The sequence below is a fragment of the Falco naumanni genome, chromosome 5, assembly GCF_017639655.2.
Source record: "Falco naumanni isolate bFalNau1 chromosome 5, bFalNau1.pat, whole genome shotgun sequence".
NCBI classification, from domain to species: Eukaryota; Metazoa; Chordata; class Aves; order Falconiformes; family Falconidae; genus Falco; species Falco naumanni.
The window spans coordinates 86,143,534-86,165,860 of NC_054058.1; the positions used below are offsets into that span (position 1 = coordinate 86,143,534).

Below are 22,327 nucleotides of genomic sequence, written 5' to 3' on the forward strand. Positions count from 1 at the left end.
GGCAGGTCTAAACAGTGGTTTGTGAGATGTGGTACATCGTACCACAATCCTGAGGCAAGCAGCCCTTCAATATGCAACAACTAGTTGAACAACTTCCTGAGTTTGATGCAGAATATTGGCATGGCATTATCAAGGCTTGGATTTTCAGCATCAAGCTGCCAGCAACACAAGCCATCTATTCTGGCCTGCCAAGAGTGACAGCAATTTAAGCTACATAATACCACGCCCACGAGGCTGGGTTAAATCGCCTAGAGTGCTGCTCAAGTAGAGCTGTGACTCAGATCAGATACACTCAACACAGTGTTATTTGGGTGAGAGGTGATACTGGGTTCTCCAAACTACCTGTCACAGCACTGCATATCCTTACATAGCATCCAGCTTTGATATTTTACCGTGTTTGCCACATCTACATATTATGCATTGCAGAGGGAAGTAGCACAGTGCATACCAGGAATGGAAGCAGTATGACTGGACTGTAAACAAGCAAACAAAAACTTGCTATCTTTTCTCCCCTCCCTTTGTTTCTCTGTAGGCTACAGTCTTATCCAAAATACTTTGTCTGTTACAGAAAGCCATCTTGATGCACTAGCAGTTCCTAAACACAGTGGTTAGCTGTCCAACTACTCCTTAAGTCTTGCCACACAACACTTTTATCACCAAGGAGAGGACAAGAAAAATGGAAAAACACTGTTTAAGGGGACAGCACTGTGCCCAGTGAAGCCGATAGCAGTAATACTGCTAAAACATCAGTTATTTTTAGTTCTGTCAAAATAAGCTGAGATACTTCATTTTACAGTGTATTTGTAGAAATGCAAAACATGGTTTTCATTTTTTTTTTTTTTTAAACTCACCATTTGAGGTGTTGTTCTGACATCTACCACAGCAAATAAGCTGTGAAAACAAGAAAATCCTGTGGGATCTCAGCTATGTATACAAAGGCCTTAAAAACCACAAGTAGGGTTTTTAAGCATGCTTGGCTTAAGACACTCAGCATCATTCAAGTGGAGATACCAGTGTATTACTCCAGTTCACATCATGGATATATTACTGTAACACTCCCATAACAAAACTACAAGAAACACGTATGTTCTTGGGAAAATCCAGTTTTAGGAGGCATTACACAAGTCTGAGAAAACTGAGAAGCTGAAAACATTATAGAATATGGATAATCTAACAAAAGAGTTCTGAAGCTTGGAGGATTCATGCATACTGTTCTATGCAGAGGCATAACATCACATACATTCTAAATAGAAAAACAAGTATGTTGCCACTACTATTTTATACTGTTAATTTCAACTTGTTCACTTCTTAAAAAAAGTATTAAATCTTGTTTGGAGAAGCTTCCAACTGTTTCAGAACACATGCCCTTCCCTTACAACAAAAGGTGCTGGATTTCCTTAGGACTGAATTCCTGTTATGTATTCTTAGTTTCAAAACAGATGAGGACTGCATGCATCTTCAATGCTGAAAAACTAGTCACACCTGTCAATTAAAGGGAATAAGATAAAAATTTTGCTTACCTTTCCATGAACAACAATTCTGATTAAAAAGGGATTTCATCTAGTAGATAATACCCATTTAACAATGTATGATGTGTTACTAGGAAAAATGTGTTTAAATTAAACTTCAAGCATTTCTTTAATTACAATAAAGTCACCTAAGATATCACAGGTTTTTGCATTTATCAATCTCTCAAATGATACTAACTTTGTATTAATTACATTAATTATTATAAAATGTATAAATTACATTAATATAAAAAAATATTGTAAACCAATCCATATCTAGCAAGCTTAAAGTGAAGACCAGACACTCACTTCTGCAGGCATTCCAGCTCCAAAGGCAGGTCACAACCTACATAAACTCTATTCATTAAACTGTATTCTAACAGTTCACAAAAACAGGGATCCTACAAGAGAAGATTAATGTTTAATTTAAATCATGCTGCTCTGTGAAGTGAATTTTCAAACAGATTAGTAAGGCACATGAATGCAGGAGATTTAATAGGACCTTTTCTAGAAAAACAACTCTGCAAATGGTGTAACATGAGAGAAAGATACCTATAGCTACTATAAGTTATATTTGTTGCACATAGCTGTGGGGAAACTAAACATGTTATTCAGAGTATTTCTGGAATACTGCTTTCCTTCTTATCCAGAAAGTCAGATGTAACATCAGATATTAAAAGCTGACCTTATTCCTGTGGAAGAACCATGCAAGGGTTCAAGAGACCGCCTCCCTGGCAGGCTGTTATAATAACTAGGAGCAATCACTTCTACAACCTTCCGTTTAAAAGTGAAGCAAATTCATTTTGTGAAGAATCTGATTGCATAAGGTTATGCAGAATACGCTTACTTGGACTTGCTGCTGGAGAACTTCTCTCTCTTGTAGAGAGAAAAAGGAGGCAGAAGCCCATATGCATCAAAGCATTACAATTTCCTTTGTGCCTGGAAGCTTACTGCGTGGGTGCCTGCACTGTTCATCCTTATAGGAACCTATGGAGTTCAGATATTTGCAAGTGCAGACTAAGGACTGCACACCAATTCTTGACATAATCTGATGTTCCTTCCCTCATATCAGATTAACCACCCCAAATCATTCATTTACTGTGGCAAATACTGGATCCAATTCAAAGACATAAAACCAAAACTTACTTTCACAAGAACATGAGGATTTCCCACGACAATCAGCAAAGCTTTTGATCTAGTAATTGCTACGTTAAATCTCTTAGGGTTCGAGAGAAAGCCCAAGCAGTGTTTGTCATCATCAAACAAGCCTTCATGAGATCGCACCTAAAATTAAAGATGGATAATTTTAGAAACAGAATAGTAAGGAAGTTACCCTATGGCTAGGTAAGTTGTTTTAACATAGCATTTACCTACTGCAGCAATCCACACACAGCTCTGTCAACAATTAGCACAAGTTAGCTTCCTAATCCAAGTTTCAGCTAGCTATTTCCCACCATTGGCTCTCCCACAGAAGGTCTGTCCTCCAACAGGGTGCTAAGACAACTTCAGCAATTTCAAGAGAATTGTGTACTAGTTTTATTTTAGCATCATGAGCATCCACTGTCATTTGAAACAGAAGATACCAAAACTGCTTCCTAAAAACTAGCGATTTTATCTTTTCAGTAGAAGAATTGCTAGAGCTCCTGGCATTCCAGTTCCTAAAGCTGAATGACAATTCAGTGTGTCTTTTCTGCAAGCCTTCTTCAGCAGTCTCAGTGTGTTTTGACTGCTTTTTCTAAGCTAAGTCAAAGCAATTAGTATGCTGTAACTACTGCTCATTAAATTTGCACCTATTTCATCTATATTTGAACACATTTTTGATAAAAGGAAATTTCATGACCTAAATAATGAGTCTTTGTAAACAGGAGCATAGTACATACCTAGAACTACTTTAAGAAAGATATAATGCTGAACTGAAGAGCTATGGTATGACGCAGAACAAAAAGCAAGCATAGTATGACTGCCCTCAGGAAAAAAAACAATCAAGAAAGTCCCACAGACTATTCCCTCAAGCCACAAAAGAACCCCCCAAACCCATCCCTTTCTCTACTGCCTCATTCCCCCTGCTTTCCAGTGTTTTGGTTTTTACACAGCTCTTTTACCCTCCTCTCTCCAAGAAATCCTATGTACTCCTGCTAATAGTCATCCAGTACTGGTCCTATCTTCAGCTACACATTCCTGGTCTATACTTCCTTCTTTGATCAGTTTGCCTTATATGCCATCACTCAGACTTACACAGGTTGTGTCTGTACTGTACATTCTTGAACAGCCCTGAATCACAAACACCTCAGACACACCATGTTGCAAACAGTTAAGTATTTTTCTTTATTTAGAGACTTACTGCACCGAAACCACATTACCATTTGGAAAAAAGCAAGCATATGCAGAATTTTTTTGTATTCTGAACCGAATTCCACACTGTAGAAATAGGGAGCTGTAGGGTAGCTCTGTAGGGCCCTTAATGCCTACCAAAAGAAAGTCTAAACACTCAAATACAATCAGGTACACTGAACTAGTATCACTTGATGTTCAAAGTATTAAGTTAGTCTTTCTCTAAAGTTTCCCCAATTGTCTTTTTCACTGATCCAGCACAGATTTTTTTACTTCTGTCCAGGAGTTCAGCATGCCTACAACAGTGCACATTTGATGGATGTCGTCTCAGAACATAAACGATTGGTATCACATATTGTGGTAGCAAAAAGCCTTCTGCAAAACGCCTCGGTAGCTATCAGCTGACTTATCACCTGCTGCTTACACTTCTCAACTAAACACTGATTTCTCCTTAGAAACACATCCTCTTGTCAAGAGCCCCAGCCAACAATCTTACATGTCTGAGAAGACAAAAGACAGAAAAGTAGGACATAAAGAAACTGCTGTAGTTTTTCCCTTTAGGGGGTTTTCATGTCAATTCAAATGCCAGGGCTATGTGCATGCACTGGAGCAATATCTAGTGCATTTAGAGAGAGGGAACTGGCATATGCCAGCACCTAACCTCAACTTCAGTCTTCCGAGGCCTGCTGTCTTGGCTGCTACAGACAGGATTTCCACACTCTAGTCAACTGCCTGAAAACTAGGACTACATCTTTGTCTGTCACCTGCAGATAACATGTACTAAGATCTTTCAGAAAAAACAGACATCAGCTGAAGCATACTGGTCATCAAGTTTGCAAAAGGTGAGAGACAAGGGCTTCCAGCTTACAAACAACAACCACAACTCCCCCCAGTACTCTGTAACACAATCCTCTCTTTCTCCCTTTGTCAAATGCAAGGGATAGGCTCAACACAAAGCCACAGAAACCATCTTCCCAAACACATGTATCTTCCTACATTTCCTGAATGCTCCCTTTTGCCAGCACTTTTCTGAAAGACCCATTTATTGCAAAGAGTGAAACTAAATACCTCTGCATTTTCATGGTCATCTAGAGAACTCTAGCGATGCAGTTTATGCCCCTATACCATTGTATTTACATAAATGCAGTCAACCAAAATAAACTCTGAATCAAGGAGGTGATGCATTGTTAAAACGATGGCCTGTGACTAGTGTACTGCTGAAGCAGATAGAAACAGCATGGATTTCCTGCCCCCGCCCCCCCAGACTTTTTTTCAAGGCTTGTGATAACTTCAGATTCAAAAAGCCAGCATCTAGAAAAGACCTTTACTGACATTCCTATAATACAACCAGTACCACACTTTAAGTGCACCATCAAGACAATCATGAAAGACTATCAAGTGCAGTCCCACCAATGCAAAATAAATAAATTTTGATAAAGGGTATTCAGCTTCTAGGCACAGTCAACATTAGTGTCTGGGAAGTCATGAGCTGTATACCATTAAGTGATAATTCTCAAAGTGATGGTGAAAAATAATGGAGGAACCTACATCAGCTTTTGTAAGTCAAATAGCAATTACTTTTTAATACTGTGATTCACACAGTTGTCTTTCTAATATTTATAATGCATCCAGTTTCCATTCTCCCTATGCACACCTAAGTGAAAGGTATGCTATTCGCATGAAACTTAAATAAACTCAGCAGAAGTATGTACAAAGGTTTAACGTTTACCTCAAAATTTCTCTCTGTACTGTTTCTATGCACTTAAAAATAAGCTCTGTTTTCAAATACTGTGAAAGAGACAAAAACGTAGCTTTTACATTTTTACTTTTAATTTTTAAAAGCCCTATATCAAAAAGGAAACACAGAACCAGACACATACAAAAACTCTCCAGAGGACCACAACAAATACACATACCGTTGATAAGATGATAACCATGTACTCCTGCCCTTGAAACTCTTCTACTGTGCCAACTTTAACGTCTGTCATATCAATACTTCTCAGAAGAAGTTTAATTTTTTCAACCTACCAAAACAAAAAAAAAAGTGTTGAAGGAATTTATATTTACATTTGATGGTGGATAACTAAAACTGAAAACATACTACATATACAAGTAAGTGATTTAACACAGAGGTGTCACAGGGAATGCACACACCAAACTTAGCCACCATCTACTAGTAAGGTTTTGAAATAAAACACTAATTTTTCCTGAGAAGCACCACACTTATTACATAGCTTAAAGTGCTCACTACCATCATTTAAACAAAAATCAACAGGTTTTTTTTATAATCCAGGTTTTAATGAAAAGAACAACTTAGATCCGTTAGCCCTCTTCTTGCATTGTGATTATATCCACAACTGTGCTTGCCCCAGACGCAACAGGGCAAGCAGCTTCCCCCAGCCCCTTAAGGCGGCTGTACAGAGATTCCAGCTTTGCTTGCCCGTTGCACCACGCAGAGTGAAAGACAGAGGTGAGATGTGATCTAAAGTACCCTCCCAAAAAGAGAAAGAGAACAAGGAGTCTTGTGCACTGGAACACTGGTATATGCAGGGTCAGTATACTTCCATCTCCTAAAAGCTGCTTGGAGACTATACCTTAAGTGCTCCAAGAAATTTACCAAGAAATCATGCCTGGCTAAGCTGAGGATTACAGTCAACAACTATTTTCTAACCAGTGTTCCTCCACTACAAGATGACTTTCTTGAAGCAGACACTACTATTATATGTCTTGCATCATAGGCAGATGAAGGACATAATCATACGAAATGTTTTAGGGAGTATCAGAGGTTCAGTCACTTCAATACTATATATAAATATTTGAAAAATAAATAGTAACTGTAAACATAGGCAGGTGCATACACCTGAACAGTAGGATCAGTACAGGCAGAATTCTAATTTGCAAGTGAGATTTCTTCAAAAGGGGTTGGTCTTTTCCACACACCTCACAGTGTTTCACCCAACCTACACATGCAAGGCCATGAATACTGAGATGTGAACACCAAGAAAAACAGTATACACACTGTCCAGAGTGTACTCTGGAAATGAAAGGAGATTTAATCCCTTTTTGTTTTTTTAAAATTAAAGCAGACATCACATGCTGAATAGACATGAACACAAACAGTTTTAAAAATAAACCACAGCATTTGAAGTTGACATCCAACATTCTCTACAGGTTTAAATAGCAGCACAAACTTCAAGTCTGACTGCAAGACAGATAAAAGTCCCAATTCCTCTAGTTGCCTCAAAGCCTTAATGAGGTGATGTGCCACCTACTTCACTGCATTTCTCTTGTTCCACTCCTCAGTGCAGAGTGACAGAATCAGACTGCTGTTTCAGCTGTTAGATAATAAATTCTTGACTTGTACTCTTCACTCCTAACAGCTGAAAAATCTGCTTCTGACTCCAAAACTGCAAGAAGATTTCTCCTTACGTAATTTACTGATTTTTAAAACTGAAAAAGTAGAATGCCATTAGAATTGTCTTTCTCTAGGCTTAGATTTCAATGGAAACATTAATAACTGATGCCACACAGTGTAATATGACACAAAAAAAAGTGAAGTTTTGAGATATGCCTCCCTGCTCTAACCAACCACAGCCATGATGTAAAACCACAAGATGAAACACAGCAATGCTAAAGTTCTTATACACCAGCTATACCTGTTTACGATACGGTGTAATCACTCCAATATCAGTCACTGACACTGCAGCATTTTCATTTTTAGCAAGGTGGCAACAGTACTGCATTACTTTAACTGCTTCTGTTGGATTAAACCACGAAAGACTGCGACCTTCACGTGTTTCACTGCCCTGTATTAGGGGAAAGGAAATGAGGAAGATGAAGACCAGGTACAGAAGTCACTAAGTATTTATTAATAGATTATTCTTACACATCCTAAATGCAAAATAAGAGTGATGTAATGTTACACACAATTTATCTTCCTTGCTATGTACCCTTTCTAGTTAACAAGTATTACCTAACATTTTATACTGTGTTATTTAAGCTGAAGAAGAGTTTATGAGAACAGTATGTTAAATGTGCAACAAAAGTTAAATCTCAACTCAGAGTAACATGCATTAGCAAGTTGGTATCTTACTTTTGTGCAAGGCAGAAGAGTTCAGGCCTCTTCAAGCAGTGGATATTATGGCTTTATTAACCTCTTCCAAAGTACTATTTTCCCCCCCTACCCACTTAAGCCTTAATAATCCTCTAGTTTTAGCAGCTTTTATTCATTCTAACGTAGCAAACTCATCAAAAGCAACCTAAAAGAGCTGGCTGTAGCTCCATCTTGGTCAATCTGCTACAAATTTAAACTTGTATCAAAATGTCTCCACAATACAATTCAACGGGCAGCTGCTGCTTAGTTCTTAGTGAACATCTGACTTCAGTAGTTATTTCTAAAACCAGATAGCCAGGAAGTCAAATTATTCACAAAAGAGTTTATTTTCATATCCTTTGTAAAATTCATTCTGAAAACTCATCTACAACATCAGCAAATTTCTATCAGGCCTCCTTATTCATTCTTCCATTACATGAACTTTTTACATACCCTTATTCCATGAAAAATTAATGGAAATCCTTTCCTGGGCAATTTCTCCCAGTGCAACAAAGAATTTACTACTGAAGTGTCTGCGCAAACTTCTAGCTCCTTATGATAAAACAATTTAGATGGCAAGGCAAGCAATGCAGCATGTGACCTGTAGTTCTTTACAAGTTTTGTGATCTGCAAAGACAAAACCCAAAATCCATAACTGAAACCGGTAATTATTTGTCAGACTCCACAGTACACACCTCCCAAGCAGATACTACCTTACTATCCTCTAGCATTTAGCTTTTCCAAAGCTGCTGAAGAACTGTATATTAAAGGCAAAACCTGCAGGTGTTACCATCTCTAAGTAAAGAAAATAATTAAAATAATTAAATAAAACTAAGTGAGAGCGATTTTTTGAAGGATCACCTCTTTCCCCTCCAAAGAAAAAAGAAAGAAAGAAGAACTGAATGTACATGACAGTTGAATTGGTCATCCTCCAGTTCCTTAAAACATTTGATCTATAGACACAGACTCTTTTTTTTTTAAGAGAGTCAGATTTTTTTCACAGGATTTCCATGGATGTAACTTGTTCTTTTGAGGAAGTCTTGACAGGCAGCAAGAAAGCGTCAGGATAGCTGACAGAAGCTGGCCTTAGAAACCAGTAATGTATTTGTCTTTAAATGAAAGAACAGCTTTAAGGAAGCATTCCGGTCAGTAATAACTAGCTATGCCCTGTAAAAACACTAACATATGATACTGAAGTCCAATGGTATCCAACGTAAAGCCCTCACACTTCCTTGTCTCCCATTACACCAATTCTCCTTAAGCATTGTATCACAAACACAATAATGAAAGATTGTCATAACAGATTTTGGGAGGAAGCGTGTTAGGCTTTTCAGTAGGCTGAACCTAACCTAAAGCCTAGGGCCAAACACCCCTACTTTCCCCCTTGAACCTGCTATCAGATTTCCTCTCTCCTCTGCTTACATGGTCAACCAGCTAGCTCTTGCTCCCACTTTAACTCTTCAAAGTATATTATCATGAGAAGGGGAAGGCATCTTAGTAAGTTTAACTTTAGCCCTACATTCCACATTCAGACAAGAATTTAAAGCAGCCGAGCATCTGTGCTCATTTATGCACTACACTACCTCTGCCACTTAACACAGACTTTAGGTACTTCACCATACAAGAGTTTTGGGAAGTTATCCTTCAGAGGAAGGGGTGATAACCAAACAGGAACAGTTTCTTTTTTCCCTTCTGGAAACACTATGTTTGCAAAATTAATCTTTATGTTTTAAAAAGACACATGAAGCCTCCCTTTATGTTAAAAGTAGAAGATGTACTTGTTCATTTGTGGAAAACTAAGTTACAAAGTTATGGTACGTGTGGATAATGGAGGTGGAAGGGAATTTTAAGCCATTATTTAGAATTCTGCTTTGTGCACCATATTTGACTTACTCTGCCTAAGAATAGACAACTCCTTCAAAGAAGGTTTTTAGCATGCTGGAGGGCTCAGTATCCTTGCTATTCAGAGTATGTATTAAAAATAATCAAGCTTTCCTAGAGAACTAATGCTCAAGCTAGACTTATTACTAAGCGTCAGGGAACAAAAAGGTGCTAAGAAAACAGCAGGAACCAGTGTCTCTCATTTTTTTTGATTTAGATGAAAAAAATTGAATAAAATTGCCGTTTTACTCACCAACAAAGGATTATATGCTCCACAGGCACTAAAAGCATCCTCATCTCTCATATATATTTCTCTTGATGTCAGTCTTTCCAGCAAGGAAATATTTAATCCAAAAGTCAGTGCAAGTTTGGATTTTATTACTGGCCCTAACTGCTTTGGATCTCCAGCAAGAACTATCTGTATATACAATAAAAAAAAATAATAATCCATCTTGTATTAAAATAGTTATAAAAAAAAGTACTTTCAGTAACATACACACTTCAGAATTCAAAGGTCAATTTATATCAAGTATTCTGCTTCCCTCCAAACTTCTCATCTGTATGAAAAGCAGGGTTAGGTTCAGGACACAAATACATTGTTGTCTTACACTAAGAAAGCATGTTTTTATTTTGTCATCTTCCACACACTGAATCCTGTCCTACCAATGCAGACTTGCTTTAGATGTAAAACAGCTTAAGTGTGGGAAATGGATATTGTACATGAATAAGATTTATTAAAAGTACTCAGAATTCCATATTTGTTACCAGGAAACAACTGATTGCATTCTACACAATTCACAAAAATACAAACAGTAAACCAAAACTTTTTTCCTTTCAGTAAATGATGCTAAAAGAACTACCTGTCCATTAGCTTCTGAAATCAACCCAATAGGAATCAGGCTCTCTGGTTCACTTGCTTGCCCTGCCTCATCCAGAATCACATGAGTGAAGTGTCCAAGCCTGGAATTAAATAACATGAACCCAAAACAGGGCTGTTTTCAGATTAGTTCATTCTGCCACCCGGTGGTTGACCTCAGCAATTCTGTTAACTTCCTTGTCAAGTGTGCCAGGTAACTCCACACACACAGAGAAAAAGATGGGTATTTTCAACACAGAATACAGAAAGAACAACCCAGTAACTTTAATTTGCCATTTTATGATTTTGTTTACATACTCAGATATATACAACCACTGGTTATCTTACTTAAAGCATAGTTTACACACAGGTTAAGACATTCAGAAAAGCTTTCCTTGTTCTGTTTCCTTCACGCACAGCAAAAGGTAATTCCCAGACTTTGTTTCTCAACCAAAACTCCTCAAGCCAGTTAGGCTTCAGAGTGTCCTTTTACAAGGTTAAAATAACAATCAAAGGAATCTTTAGTTAACAGAACTTGACATGGTGGTCGTTCACAGTTAGTGAAGGTGACTTGATAAAAAATGAAATACAATACAATTTTTAGTGTGACAATAATTTTGAGCCAGAACGATTGTCAACAGCAATATAATTTCCAAGGCTTTCACTGGTAATGGTGGAGAAGTTACAGTGTCAAGAGAGTCTCTGCTGAAACACTACAAAAACCAAGTGGTTTGCTGGGAAGATAATTTTGAAAGAGAGACATATGCAATAAACTATTGAAACAGCTCAAGTTACAGTACAGAAGGTATCTAAAATCTCTGGGTTTCATAACATCCACTATCTCAGTGATGTTCCTATCTATAGTACTCTACCGTATTTCTGTTTGATAAAACATTCCTGCACTGCTGCATGTGGTAATTATTATCCTGAACCACAATGCTTGTCGAATATCATCACCATCTTTGCAGTAAGATTTCACTGTGTCATCAATTTGCTGCAAAAACAAAAAGGTATTTTGTAAAATGAAATGCCACTCTAAAACTAAATGTTTAAGTTTGAATAAAAAAATCCACTGGAAACCATTTTAGAAGCAGAGCAAAATGCTTAGATTTAAACCCATTCATAAAACAAAATGTTTTTCTAATTAATTTGCCTAAACAAAGTAGTACATACCCAAGATGTCTGTTTTCTTTACTGGAAGGATCAAAACTGAACATATAGATATTTCATATACATGCATATATATGTATTATTTTTTTAGATATATATAAACAGACATATATAAAAATGACAATCCTACTTCCTTGCTTTTCTGCATAAGTAGCCTTCATTTGGAGACAAAGGCTTGACTTCAGCAGCAGATTTTAGGATTGCTTTGCAAGTCAAGGCATCTTACCACATTAAAAATCCCACAAATATGTATGTGCTGCTTGTGGAGTTAAGCACTGCAAGAATGAACTTAAGATTCTACAGTCATACAATCAAATTAAGAACCAAGATCAACATTTTCCAGCTAATCTTCTGGAAAAGCTGGAGTAATATGTTCCATACTTTGGATCCTAAACAAGCCTAACCAGCCTAATAACCACTGACAGTTACATTACTAAATCAGTATTTTAAGATCAAAACATTGCAATGGAAATATTAAATGGCAGGTATCAGTAATATTACCTCTTCTGACCTGAAGCTAGCATTAACTCGGACCATATCTCCTGGTTTTAACATATTGCTTTGATGCAGCCGCAAGCAAATCAGATCTGTTGCAGCATTTGATGGTGCACAAACCAAAATTCGACTGTCTGGTAGAGTATAATGTATCTAACATTAAAGAAGATTGACATTAAAAACCACACTTATTCAGAGAAGTAGCAATAACTCAAACATGCCTACCTTATTTCACTGAATACAGAACCCAGAAGAGCCCTGCATACGCATTATATTTACTTTTGCAGTTCAAGAACACTAGTCTTTATAGTCATGACTAAGTACTCTCAAACCGTATGCACTGACAGCAGAATTAATTCCTGGTTATCACATTAACGTATACCTGTGCTTCATGAATATATTATGCACTACTGGAGGCACAGGTTAGATACTGTTCACCAAAAGACAAGAAGACTTGAAAATAAGCCATTCAGGAATTCTGTTAAATCTTTATCAAGTTCTCTCCTCTTTCACAGAGCTACAGAAAATGATGTTAAAAAAAAAAAAAAAGAAGAAGAGTATTTTGAAAACTCCTTGGCAAAAAAAAATAAATGATGGTACTTACGGGATTACTATAAGTGTTCCATCACTGAGAAAATTAGTGACTGAGTTGTCATCCACTATTACCTGTAAAATAGCTTCAACTACTGTTAATGTTTTTCCAGTTCCTGGTGGACCAAAGAGAACATAAGGTGTTGGACGACATTCACCACTCAGTATCCTTTTCACTGCCAGTTTCTGTTGTGCATTCAGCACAGGATTGAAAAATTCACCAGCTCTCTGTTGATGTGTCACAGTTTCACCAACTATAATAAAGATAAGATTATATTAGAACTCCACATTCTTCAAAAAAATTTCTTTTTTCTTATGTGGTAACAACTAACAACTTTCTCAAAAGTTCTGATTTCATAGAACAGCATGTAGAAAATAAGCCATTAATATTTCAGAAGTGTACTTGATGTTTTATTAAAGTGAAGGCCAGAAAAGGACTACAATTATGGAACCCAACAATCTGTAAAGTCACTAACTTTAGCATGAATCTCACTTTTATTTATCCTAGAATAGCAAAATTTCAGTAACTCTCAGTAACTGGTACTTCATGGATAGTACCAGTATTGGATGACAAGTCACAACCACTGAATTTTCTTAATCCTGTCTGAATTAGTCTAGCTTTAGCTTTCTACAGCAAAATCTTATTAACCCTTGCACAGAAATACACTCTAGGTAATCCATTCCGTATTTCTTTAGGCATCCTATTGCCACAAAGTGATAAAATCACCCTCTTTGGCAATTAAGTACACTGATGTTTAAAGTCACACTTTCCAGAGAAGCACAGGAATGGTATGGGCTTTCTATTCTCAAGTTTTAGCTACTTTGGCAAAACAGCTATCTCAAGAATAAGACAACACACCAGTAACAAATTGGAAACTTTGAATGTGCCAAAATTTATAACTAAATGACTGGGAAATTATTTACTGAGGACAAAATACATCACTAGATGTTTGCTGCCCTGCCTTGGAAGTTTTCAAGGCCAGGTTGGATGGGGCTTTGAGTTATCTATTGGAAAGTGTCCCCGGCTACGGCATGGAGATGGGACTAGATGATCTTTAAGGTCCCTTCCAACACAAATCATTCTATGATTCCATGAAATGGAGATGTTCAAGTTATCCACAGAACAACTCCAATGAAACTTCCTGCTAGTACTGTTCTAGAATGTGTCTGTAAGAGACAGAGCATGAGGACATCTAAAAGGTATCTTGCTCAGCCCTGGTTTACTGAAGTGATCACAATCCTGAACTGTAACACTTGAATATAAAGTATAGAAAGTATACCAAGTTGGCTTGGCTGCATAGCTACTCTCCTCACATCTGCTACGTTTATCTCCCTTGATGGCATGCATTTTGCCTGTTTGTTCTGCAGCTTTTTGACCTGAAAACAGCAAAGATAAATGCATTTATAACCTTAAGATGACAGGCAGCTATCTTCACTAACACTTTTGAAGTTGCTAGTTTTTAATTTTTCCCAATAAGTAGCATTATCCCATTAAACAGAGTATCTACTGTAAAGACAGAGTAGTAGAGAAAGGTGCTAGGAATTCCCACCTTAAGTTTAAGATTTCTAAAAGTTTGGCTTATGTTAGCATTAAACATTTATTTCACAAATATTTTGCAAGCTCAGACGGGGATTTTTAAGCCATGACTGAATAACTTGTATCCTTCCACAAAAGCCAATATTCACATTCCATACCACTAAGCAAGATTATGTCTCATTCAGATTGTAGCATGGGAGAAAACTGTTTGTAAGGAACGTGGTGTTTGCAAGGTTCTGGACCAGATGCCTCAGTCATCTTAATACTGATCCTAATCCAGTGAAGTGATGAGTGTTAGAAGTCGATTACTCCTCGTACAGGACAGAGGTATCATACAGAGATTTTTGCTGCTTCCCCAGAGCCATGATGTCATGGAAAGACTACAAGGCTCATCTAGTCCTTCTGACTACTTCCTTTGCTGCTCACCCATGTGGGTACTCATGACACCTTGAACAGATCAATGGGAGGATCACATAGCTCTGGGTAAGCATGGAGGGTCCAGGTTACGTTCTCCATCCTAGTCAACCAGAAAGGTCTCAACAGAAGCAAACATCTTGCAGAACAATAACTACCTGTGCTGCCGCTCTCACCAGCACAGCTCTGGGTGTACGTGCAGGAACTCCTTGACTGCACATTATTAATTGCCAAAACAGAGATATGTCTGAGTTGTTACCACAGGAGGATGGAACAACAGCAATACTGTCTGGTGGTCTGTAACAAATCTCTGCCAGAAGGAACACGACATGGATGACACTTCTGACAAACAACTGGCATCAGTGTCCTGATGACAGGTTGTGCAGCTTTCCTGTAGATTTCAATCATTCACATGCCTACTTATAATTCACCCAAGGAAGGGTCTAGAATTTCTAGACTGAGTTGGTGACAACTTCCTAACATAAATTATCACTGATCAAAACACGCTGATCAGAAATAACACTACTAGACTTGCTGATCATATACAGGAAAGGTATATGTGTCCATATAGCAGCTTTTGTTGCAGAGACTACAAGATTAGAGGAAGGCTAAGAAGGTAGAGCAGTGGAGTCACAACTCTGGCCCTTCTAAAGTAAATCTCAGTCTTCCTAAGAAATCATCAGGCAAAGTCCTCTGGGAAGCTACCATGTGGGGAAAAAAGTGCCTAGGAGAACTAAAAGTTGCATATTGAGAGATGATAAACCATCCTGTTGCACAAGATCATCAGGCATTTCAATAGAAGGCCTGCTTAGCTAAGCTTGTAGCTTCTTGATGAATTTATAAAACGTTTATTACAAGCAGAAATAAGGACATGCAAAATGTAAAAACACTTCGTGGACAGTTGACAAAAATCAGGAAGGTCAAAGAGATCAAAGCACAGCTGAAGCTAAAATGCGGCAATAACAAAGTAATAGGAAGGGATTTAGCAAGTGTTGTGATGGAAGACGCGACAGTTCAAGAATCATGGAGGCTCACAGATGGATATGGGAAAGAACTCAACGTCCTTTCTGCCTCACATGCAGGCGTCCAGACCCTTGTGCAAACTAACAGTACACAAAGGAAAGGGACGAGCAACAGAAGGGGAGGACCATGCCACAAACTGCCTAGACACACTGGATAGGGTAGATGTGATTCACCACACTAATATGATTGTGGACACTGCTGCTTATTATCTACAATTAAAAAAAATAAAATCAGGACAAGCCAAGGAATGTATCTGACAGCAGGAAAAAGCTAATATTGCTCCAATTTAAGATGGACAAGGAAGACCTGGGTATAGCCCATAGGCCTCACTCCAGTTCCTGAAAATATCATGGAGCACATCCTAGATTCCACAGCCTTCACACGATTGGAAAAAAGGGTGACCAAGAATAGTCAAGACTGCTAAACCAAGAGGCAGATCTTTCATGACCAACTCTATTTTCCTCTATGAAGAGGAGACTATCATGTGGACAGACTATTATGGACAAAAGAAAAGCAGTCATTGTAATACTCTCTGACATCAGGAAGGCTTTTGAAATGGTTTACTTACCACATCATTCTTATTTATAGGCTGAGGACATATTAGCTAGATCAACAGACAGATGAGTTGAAAATTGACTGAACTACTGGGCTCAAGGAGTATTAATCAACAGTTTGATACTCAGCTGAAAGCTGGTCAAAAGCTAAGAACCCCAGGGTTTTTGTCGGGACCAATACTACTCAGTAACTTCACCAATGACTAGAGTAAGACCAAATAACACCCTTGACAAATCTGCAGGTAACATAAAATCAGGATTCATACCTCAAATGCCTGATAATTCATCTTCACTTCAGATGGACCGAGAAACTTTGCAACAGAGCCAGAGCCAACAGAAAAATCATGAAATTCAGTAAGAAGTGGAAAGCTCCACACCTGGGACTGTGTAACTGCGAACCACAACAGGCTGAGAACACACTGGTTGAGCAGTAATCCTCAGGCCCTTTTCAGGATCCTGGGATATTGTATATGCTAGAACTGTACACGAGCCAATATAATGTTCTTGTTATGAACTCGAGAAGCTGAGAGAAATTGGATTTTTAGTTTAGCCATGAGAAGGTGAAGCAGCAGTCTAATAGCCCAAGATGGCTTAAATCAGAGCTACAAAAAAAATGAGAAACAAACGCTTCTTTGTAGTCACATATGATATATATATATATATATGTAACAAGGGACCACATCCACAAATTGCAGGTAGAAGATTCATACTGGGAATTAGGAGAAAATCTTGAGCTGAATGGTGGTGAAGCACAGGTTATGCAGGGGCTGTGGAACCTCTACACAAAAATAAAGAAACACCTCCCAAGCTGTCCCATTCCCAAGCCGTCTTTATTTAGTGTTGGTGACAGTCCTACTTCAAATAGGAAGGAGGACTTGGTAACTTTCTGAAGTCCTTTCTGAGAAACATTTCTAAGTTTTCTTCATAGAATTTAATTAGCAGTAAAGAAGCCTGGGTCAACCTACCCAGAATAGCATCATTACCTTCTATCACAAAATTATTTTCTGCCACAATAACAGGACTTAAGTACCTACTCAACAGTAGCTATGAAAACTACTCCAAGGCAAATCTGACAACTCCAATTACAATCATACAGTATTTTTATAAGCACTTTCCATTTTGAGACTGGAGAATTAGCTTAACAGTATCACTTATCATAAAATCCCATCCCCAGGCAGCAAACAAAACCTTCTGTCATCAGAAAGTAGCAGAATACAACTTAGATTCATTCTTTGGTACTCCATTATGCAATTCCTTTTTAACAATAGCTGTACAGTTAGTATCTGAATGGCACTCAGCATTTTAAGGACCATTTACAGAATAGATACCTTACTTTCCTGCTGGGAACATTGTTCAACGCCATCATCAACAATACAATACTCAGTAGTATTCTGGGTCTTGATAGCTTGTGGCGATTGTAAGACAAACCTTTCCGGAAATAACACTTCAAATTTAGAGATGAAAGAGAAAGAGAAATTTGAAAGCCACACAAACACTTTGCACTTTTCGCTAATTAACGTTATTGCTGATACATCAGCTTGCTCCGAGTTGCCAAAAATGGTTTATCAGAACTAACGTAAAAATGGTAAAGAGCTGTGTGAAATTTATGTGGACTGTTCTACTCAACCATAAACCAGGAAACGAGTACTTTTTAATAAATTCCAAGGTAACACAAAACAATGTTGTTTCACTTGCTATTATTATAACAGTACGATTACTATAATTCTTACTGGCTCAAACAGTTCACAAAAGTTTGTTTCCACTCCTCTCCCCTGTGATGGCCCACAGATGAAATTATTCTGATGACATTTACTCTAGACTCAGAGAGGTTTACTTGTTTTTTTAAATACTACAGAAAACTCCTCTAAGAACAAGCTACAATGCATTCTTCTCGGTATGCCCTTATGTGAAAGCAATATAAACCATGTGACTTCCTCTAATCGCTTAAAGTCAACTGAAACATACCTTTTTCACCCAGGTAGACGGCTTGCTCAACTGCCAGCTGGCATCGCCTGCTAGTAACCCTGTTATCAGAATATGAATTTGTAGATTAAAGCAAAAGTTTATTTTGCAGTATTTATTACTATGCACCAGTGCATAAGAAAATAGGAGTTTAATTTTTGTAAAGCAGCATCTATTGAGAAATATGCTGCAGAAACGCCAATGAACAGCTTTGCTACAAACAATATTGATACGTATATTCTTTAGCTCATCAGTGATACAAAGAGGGGATGGTGTTCCAGACTTCGATAGTCTTTCAAGGAAGTTCTCTGCAAAGCTGATTTCACAAAGAAGATAAAGCAACTCCGTACAGATAGCAAACATCCCACAAATAAAACAGAAGTATAAAAGGATGGGTGGTTAACATCAGTGATTATTTTTTTTTTTGGCACAGTCTTGCAGCCATATTGGTATATTTTTTTCCTAAAAAAAAAAAAAAAAAACAACAAAACCCAAAACCCCCCAAAAAACAAAACAAAACAAAAAAACCCAAAAAAGAAACAACCACCCTGCCTCATCCCTCCTCATTTCACTGCCTGGCACTGCTGCAATCACTTAAGAGTGGCTAAAGACAAGAATTCTTTGTACATCATCACTACAGTTGCAGTTTTTTACCAATGCATGTAGTGGCAAAGGTATGTTGAGGGAAAGAGGTAAAAGAATTGTCAAAATCATAATTATGTCCTTCTCCTACCTGCATCCACCAGAACACCCAACTGACAGTCGTATATATTTTAGAAGTCACTTTACTAGAGGAATCATTAAATGTAGCTTTTTGGAAACATGAAAATACCTGCAATGCACAAATTCCACATCCATGGGTTCCAAGTTGTAAGCCTGTTCAAAGTCTGCATTACATTTAAGAGTAACATCTTCATTACATATCTGTTGTAAAGATAAAAGAAGTCAGTGTATTGATGTGTTTAAAGTATTAAACCTTCAAAGAAGCACCTCTGAAAGCACTGAACAGCCCTGTCACCTCCAAAAAGAACACCCAGATTTACCTGCTATCAACGTATTGCATATCTAGATTATGTTATGAGTGCTTTCAGAGCAGGTAAAGATTATAGTCTAGAAAGAACAGGGAAGCCAAAGTCTTTAAAAAATACAAAATCATCACTCCAAATGTAGATAATACAAATCTAGCTTCCCAGAACACAGGTTAAACTAGTCTGCAACTCTACGAATTGCCAGCTTCCCCTTTGTAACCTGTTGACCACAGTATTTTCAACAAGAGATACACCTTACTTACCTCAGTAATATAAGCAATGTACTCCATTATATGCTCAGAGTAGATCTGACTTTTCAGTATCACCTTACCACCTAATTGCAAAGTTACAAGACAACATACTGTTACAAGGAATAGTAAAATTCTTGCTGTAGCACTTAATTTCTTCCTCTTTTGCATGGCTAAACAAGGAATTTGCAGGATGCATGATGTTAACTAACTTCAGCGAAATTACTGTATCTGTAAGTACCTCTTCTGAAATGCAGTTGTATGTTACATTTCAAAAGGTATCTAATTACATCATCAGACAATACTTCCTGAAAAGTCTTTTGCATATTGTATTATTTGAGATTCTGAATTTAAAACTACCGTCCCAGCTTTTGCAACACCTAACTGTAATGTAGTAATAACTTAAGACAATTATTTTTGCTGAAAGCCCCACCAATTTTCATACATAAAAATCCTAAAAAGTAGTGGAACATACATAAGAACAGACACATGCAATGCTGCTTCACACAGCAGCCAATTAAGACTCATGTTAACAGTACAGTTCATCTGGCTAGGAGTCTAGATTAATAACTTTTGTTCAAATATGTCACAGACTTCTTTAAAAAAAATGAATAAGCAATGGAGTTTGTGTTGCACTGAAAATATTGATCAGCCTGCCATTTATCTCACATTAATTACTACCTGGAATCAGGTGAGGTGTGCCCTCTTCCACTCCTGGCACTTCCAACACTAACAAGTTCCCATTCCTTTTCAAAGTAACCCCACTCATGTTAAAGTCTTTTATGTCCATTTCTGCACGGATCTCTTCAAGCCACAAGAGAGTAGAAAAGTTTGCTTTATAATTATCTAGATTAAGACCCTGAAAACCAAATCAAAACAATATACATTACTGTAACTTCTACACTAAGATACGGAACCCGCTATTCTTAACATGATACGAAACACCTCTTAAAAAAGACTGTACAGCAACTAGGTTGCCAATTGAGGCACTTAAATATATGTATCTATATATTAGCTAGTATTTTAAACTCCCCCTGCAGTCAAAGTGCAGTTAGTATAACCCCTGGAGTTCAGATACAATAGCCAGTCAGCTAAAGGGTTAGCCAAGTCTCTCCCTACTACAATGGCAACTTCAACATCTGAATTCAGCGAGCAATCTACAAATGGATTTCCATGCTCAGAAATCCCAAAAAGCATAAAATCTAAATACACAGGGCAGAGACAGGTGAAGAGAGAGTCATGTCAGTCTTGACCCTGGCTGATGATTATACAACTTCTGGCAAGCTGAAAGAACCTGAACTTCCTCTTCAGAGGTTACTACATCTCACTGAAGTGGTATTCTCCAAGACTTCTAAATAATAAGTGATAGCACAGAACGGTTTCTATTTGGTATCTTCTCATTGAGATACAAGGTGAATGAGCAGTGCTTTCTGGAACAGACTTAAAACAGTCACCAGTATCAGACAGAACTTAAGGTGTGTGGTTAAAGAGATCACCATTAATGGCAGAATTTTAGTATACAATTATTTCAAACACTGCAGTTTTGCCTTCCTTTTGAAAGAGGATCGCTAATCTGCTATCTTAACGCTGTGATCTCAGCTTTTGTGTGAGCTGTTTAGAAAGCAGACAACATAATTTTTCAAAAGTGTAAAAGGCTAAGTACCATCTGCAGTTTATAAGTCCTTAAAAAGTTAGGGGAAAGTAGTGAGTTGCAGCAGAAGTTCTACCAGAAATCAAATCAGGACAAAGTTTTGAAGAATGAATCACTGGAATATTCTTGTTAGACTTCAGGTTTTTTTGCGTCTTTTTGGTGGTTTTTTTTTTTATTAATGTATTCTGCAATAGCTATACTTGAAAGAAGAATCTGAACAAGCTGTAGTGAATTAAATTTGAGGATAAACCAGAAAAGAATCCTCTGTTATTGCAATAACTTAAGAATTTCTGCTTTCATTTGCTATGAAACAACTGCTAGACTACTGTTCTGACACACCAAAAAACCCTTTCCAATGACGCCTAAAAAGTGACAGTGAAGAATAATCTTTGTTCAGCTTCTGTAATATTTCTCCCACTCCCACTGCACTTCTACTCCCTTTTCAGTTTGTCACATTTACCCTTTCGTGCTCTTATAAGCTTGGATTCTGCGACATATTGAAATACATAGAAGTTATGGCATATAGATGTCTTAAGCCTACTTGGTAACAGTACTACATCATCTTGTATTACACTATGGGCTACACATCTTTGCTAAATTAAGGCCAGCTTGAAGAAACACACTTACATAGAATATATTTTCTTATATAAACCTACACTTGCATACCTCTGCCAGAAGAGGCTGAAAGGTCAGTATGTCTAATTTCTGCTCCACACATTTCCTTAACTCATTTGGTATGGTATAATGTGGGAGAAAGCTTGGCAACTTCTTTCTATGATTTCTAAAACAAACAGATAAAAATAAGCAGGACATATCATTTAGCTTTCTCAAATGATATATGTGAAAAACAGATAATTAACATGCCACATCATCAAGGCTATAAAACCAACACACACACACACACCCCCAAACCCAATGATTCCTTCAAGGTAACAGCTGAGACATGTCCTGGTTTTGTGGTAGTTGCCAGCTGGGATTAAACCAC

The 22,327-nt window shown here is 37.6% G+C and overlaps 1 protein-coding gene across 1 annotated transcript in view; it reads right to left on the reverse strand.

Annotated features, from left to right (window-relative positions):
- Window positions 1-1,813: 1,813 nt before the first annotated feature.
- Window positions 1,814-22,327, reverse strand: part of MOV10L1 (Mov10 like RISC complex RNA helicase 1) — a 31,039-nt gene continuing 10,525 nt past the window's right edge. The window contains exons 9-25 of the mRNA XM_040596605.1: window positions 22,009-22,123; window positions 20,373-20,550; window positions 19,707-19,777; window positions 19,248-19,339; window positions 18,419-18,477; window positions 17,787-17,897; window positions 14,240-14,302; window positions 13,001-13,179; window positions 12,341-12,487; window positions 11,542-11,663; window positions 10,674-10,773; window positions 10,067-10,231; window positions 8,386-8,559; window positions 7,496-7,645; window positions 5,756-5,863; window positions 2,655-2,792; window positions 1,814-1,909 (exon numbers count right to left, since the gene is read on the reverse strand). Coding sequence (XP_040452539.1) covers window positions 1,814-1,909; window positions 2,655-2,792; window positions 5,756-5,863; window positions 7,496-7,645; window positions 8,386-8,559; window positions 10,067-10,231; window positions 10,674-10,773; window positions 11,542-11,663; window positions 12,341-12,487; window positions 13,001-13,179; window positions 14,240-14,302; window positions 17,787-17,897; window positions 18,419-18,477; window positions 19,248-19,339; window positions 19,707-19,777; window positions 20,373-20,550; window positions 22,009-22,123 — 2,068 coding nt within the window. The remainder of the gene's footprint in view (window positions 1,910-2,654; window positions 2,793-5,755; window positions 5,864-7,495; window positions 7,646-8,385; window positions 8,560-10,066; window positions 10,232-10,673; window positions 10,774-11,541; window positions 11,664-12,340; window positions 12,488-13,000; window positions 13,180-14,239; window positions 14,303-17,786; window positions 17,898-18,418; window positions 18,478-19,247; window positions 19,340-19,706; window positions 19,778-20,372; window positions 20,551-22,008; window positions 22,124-22,327) is intronic.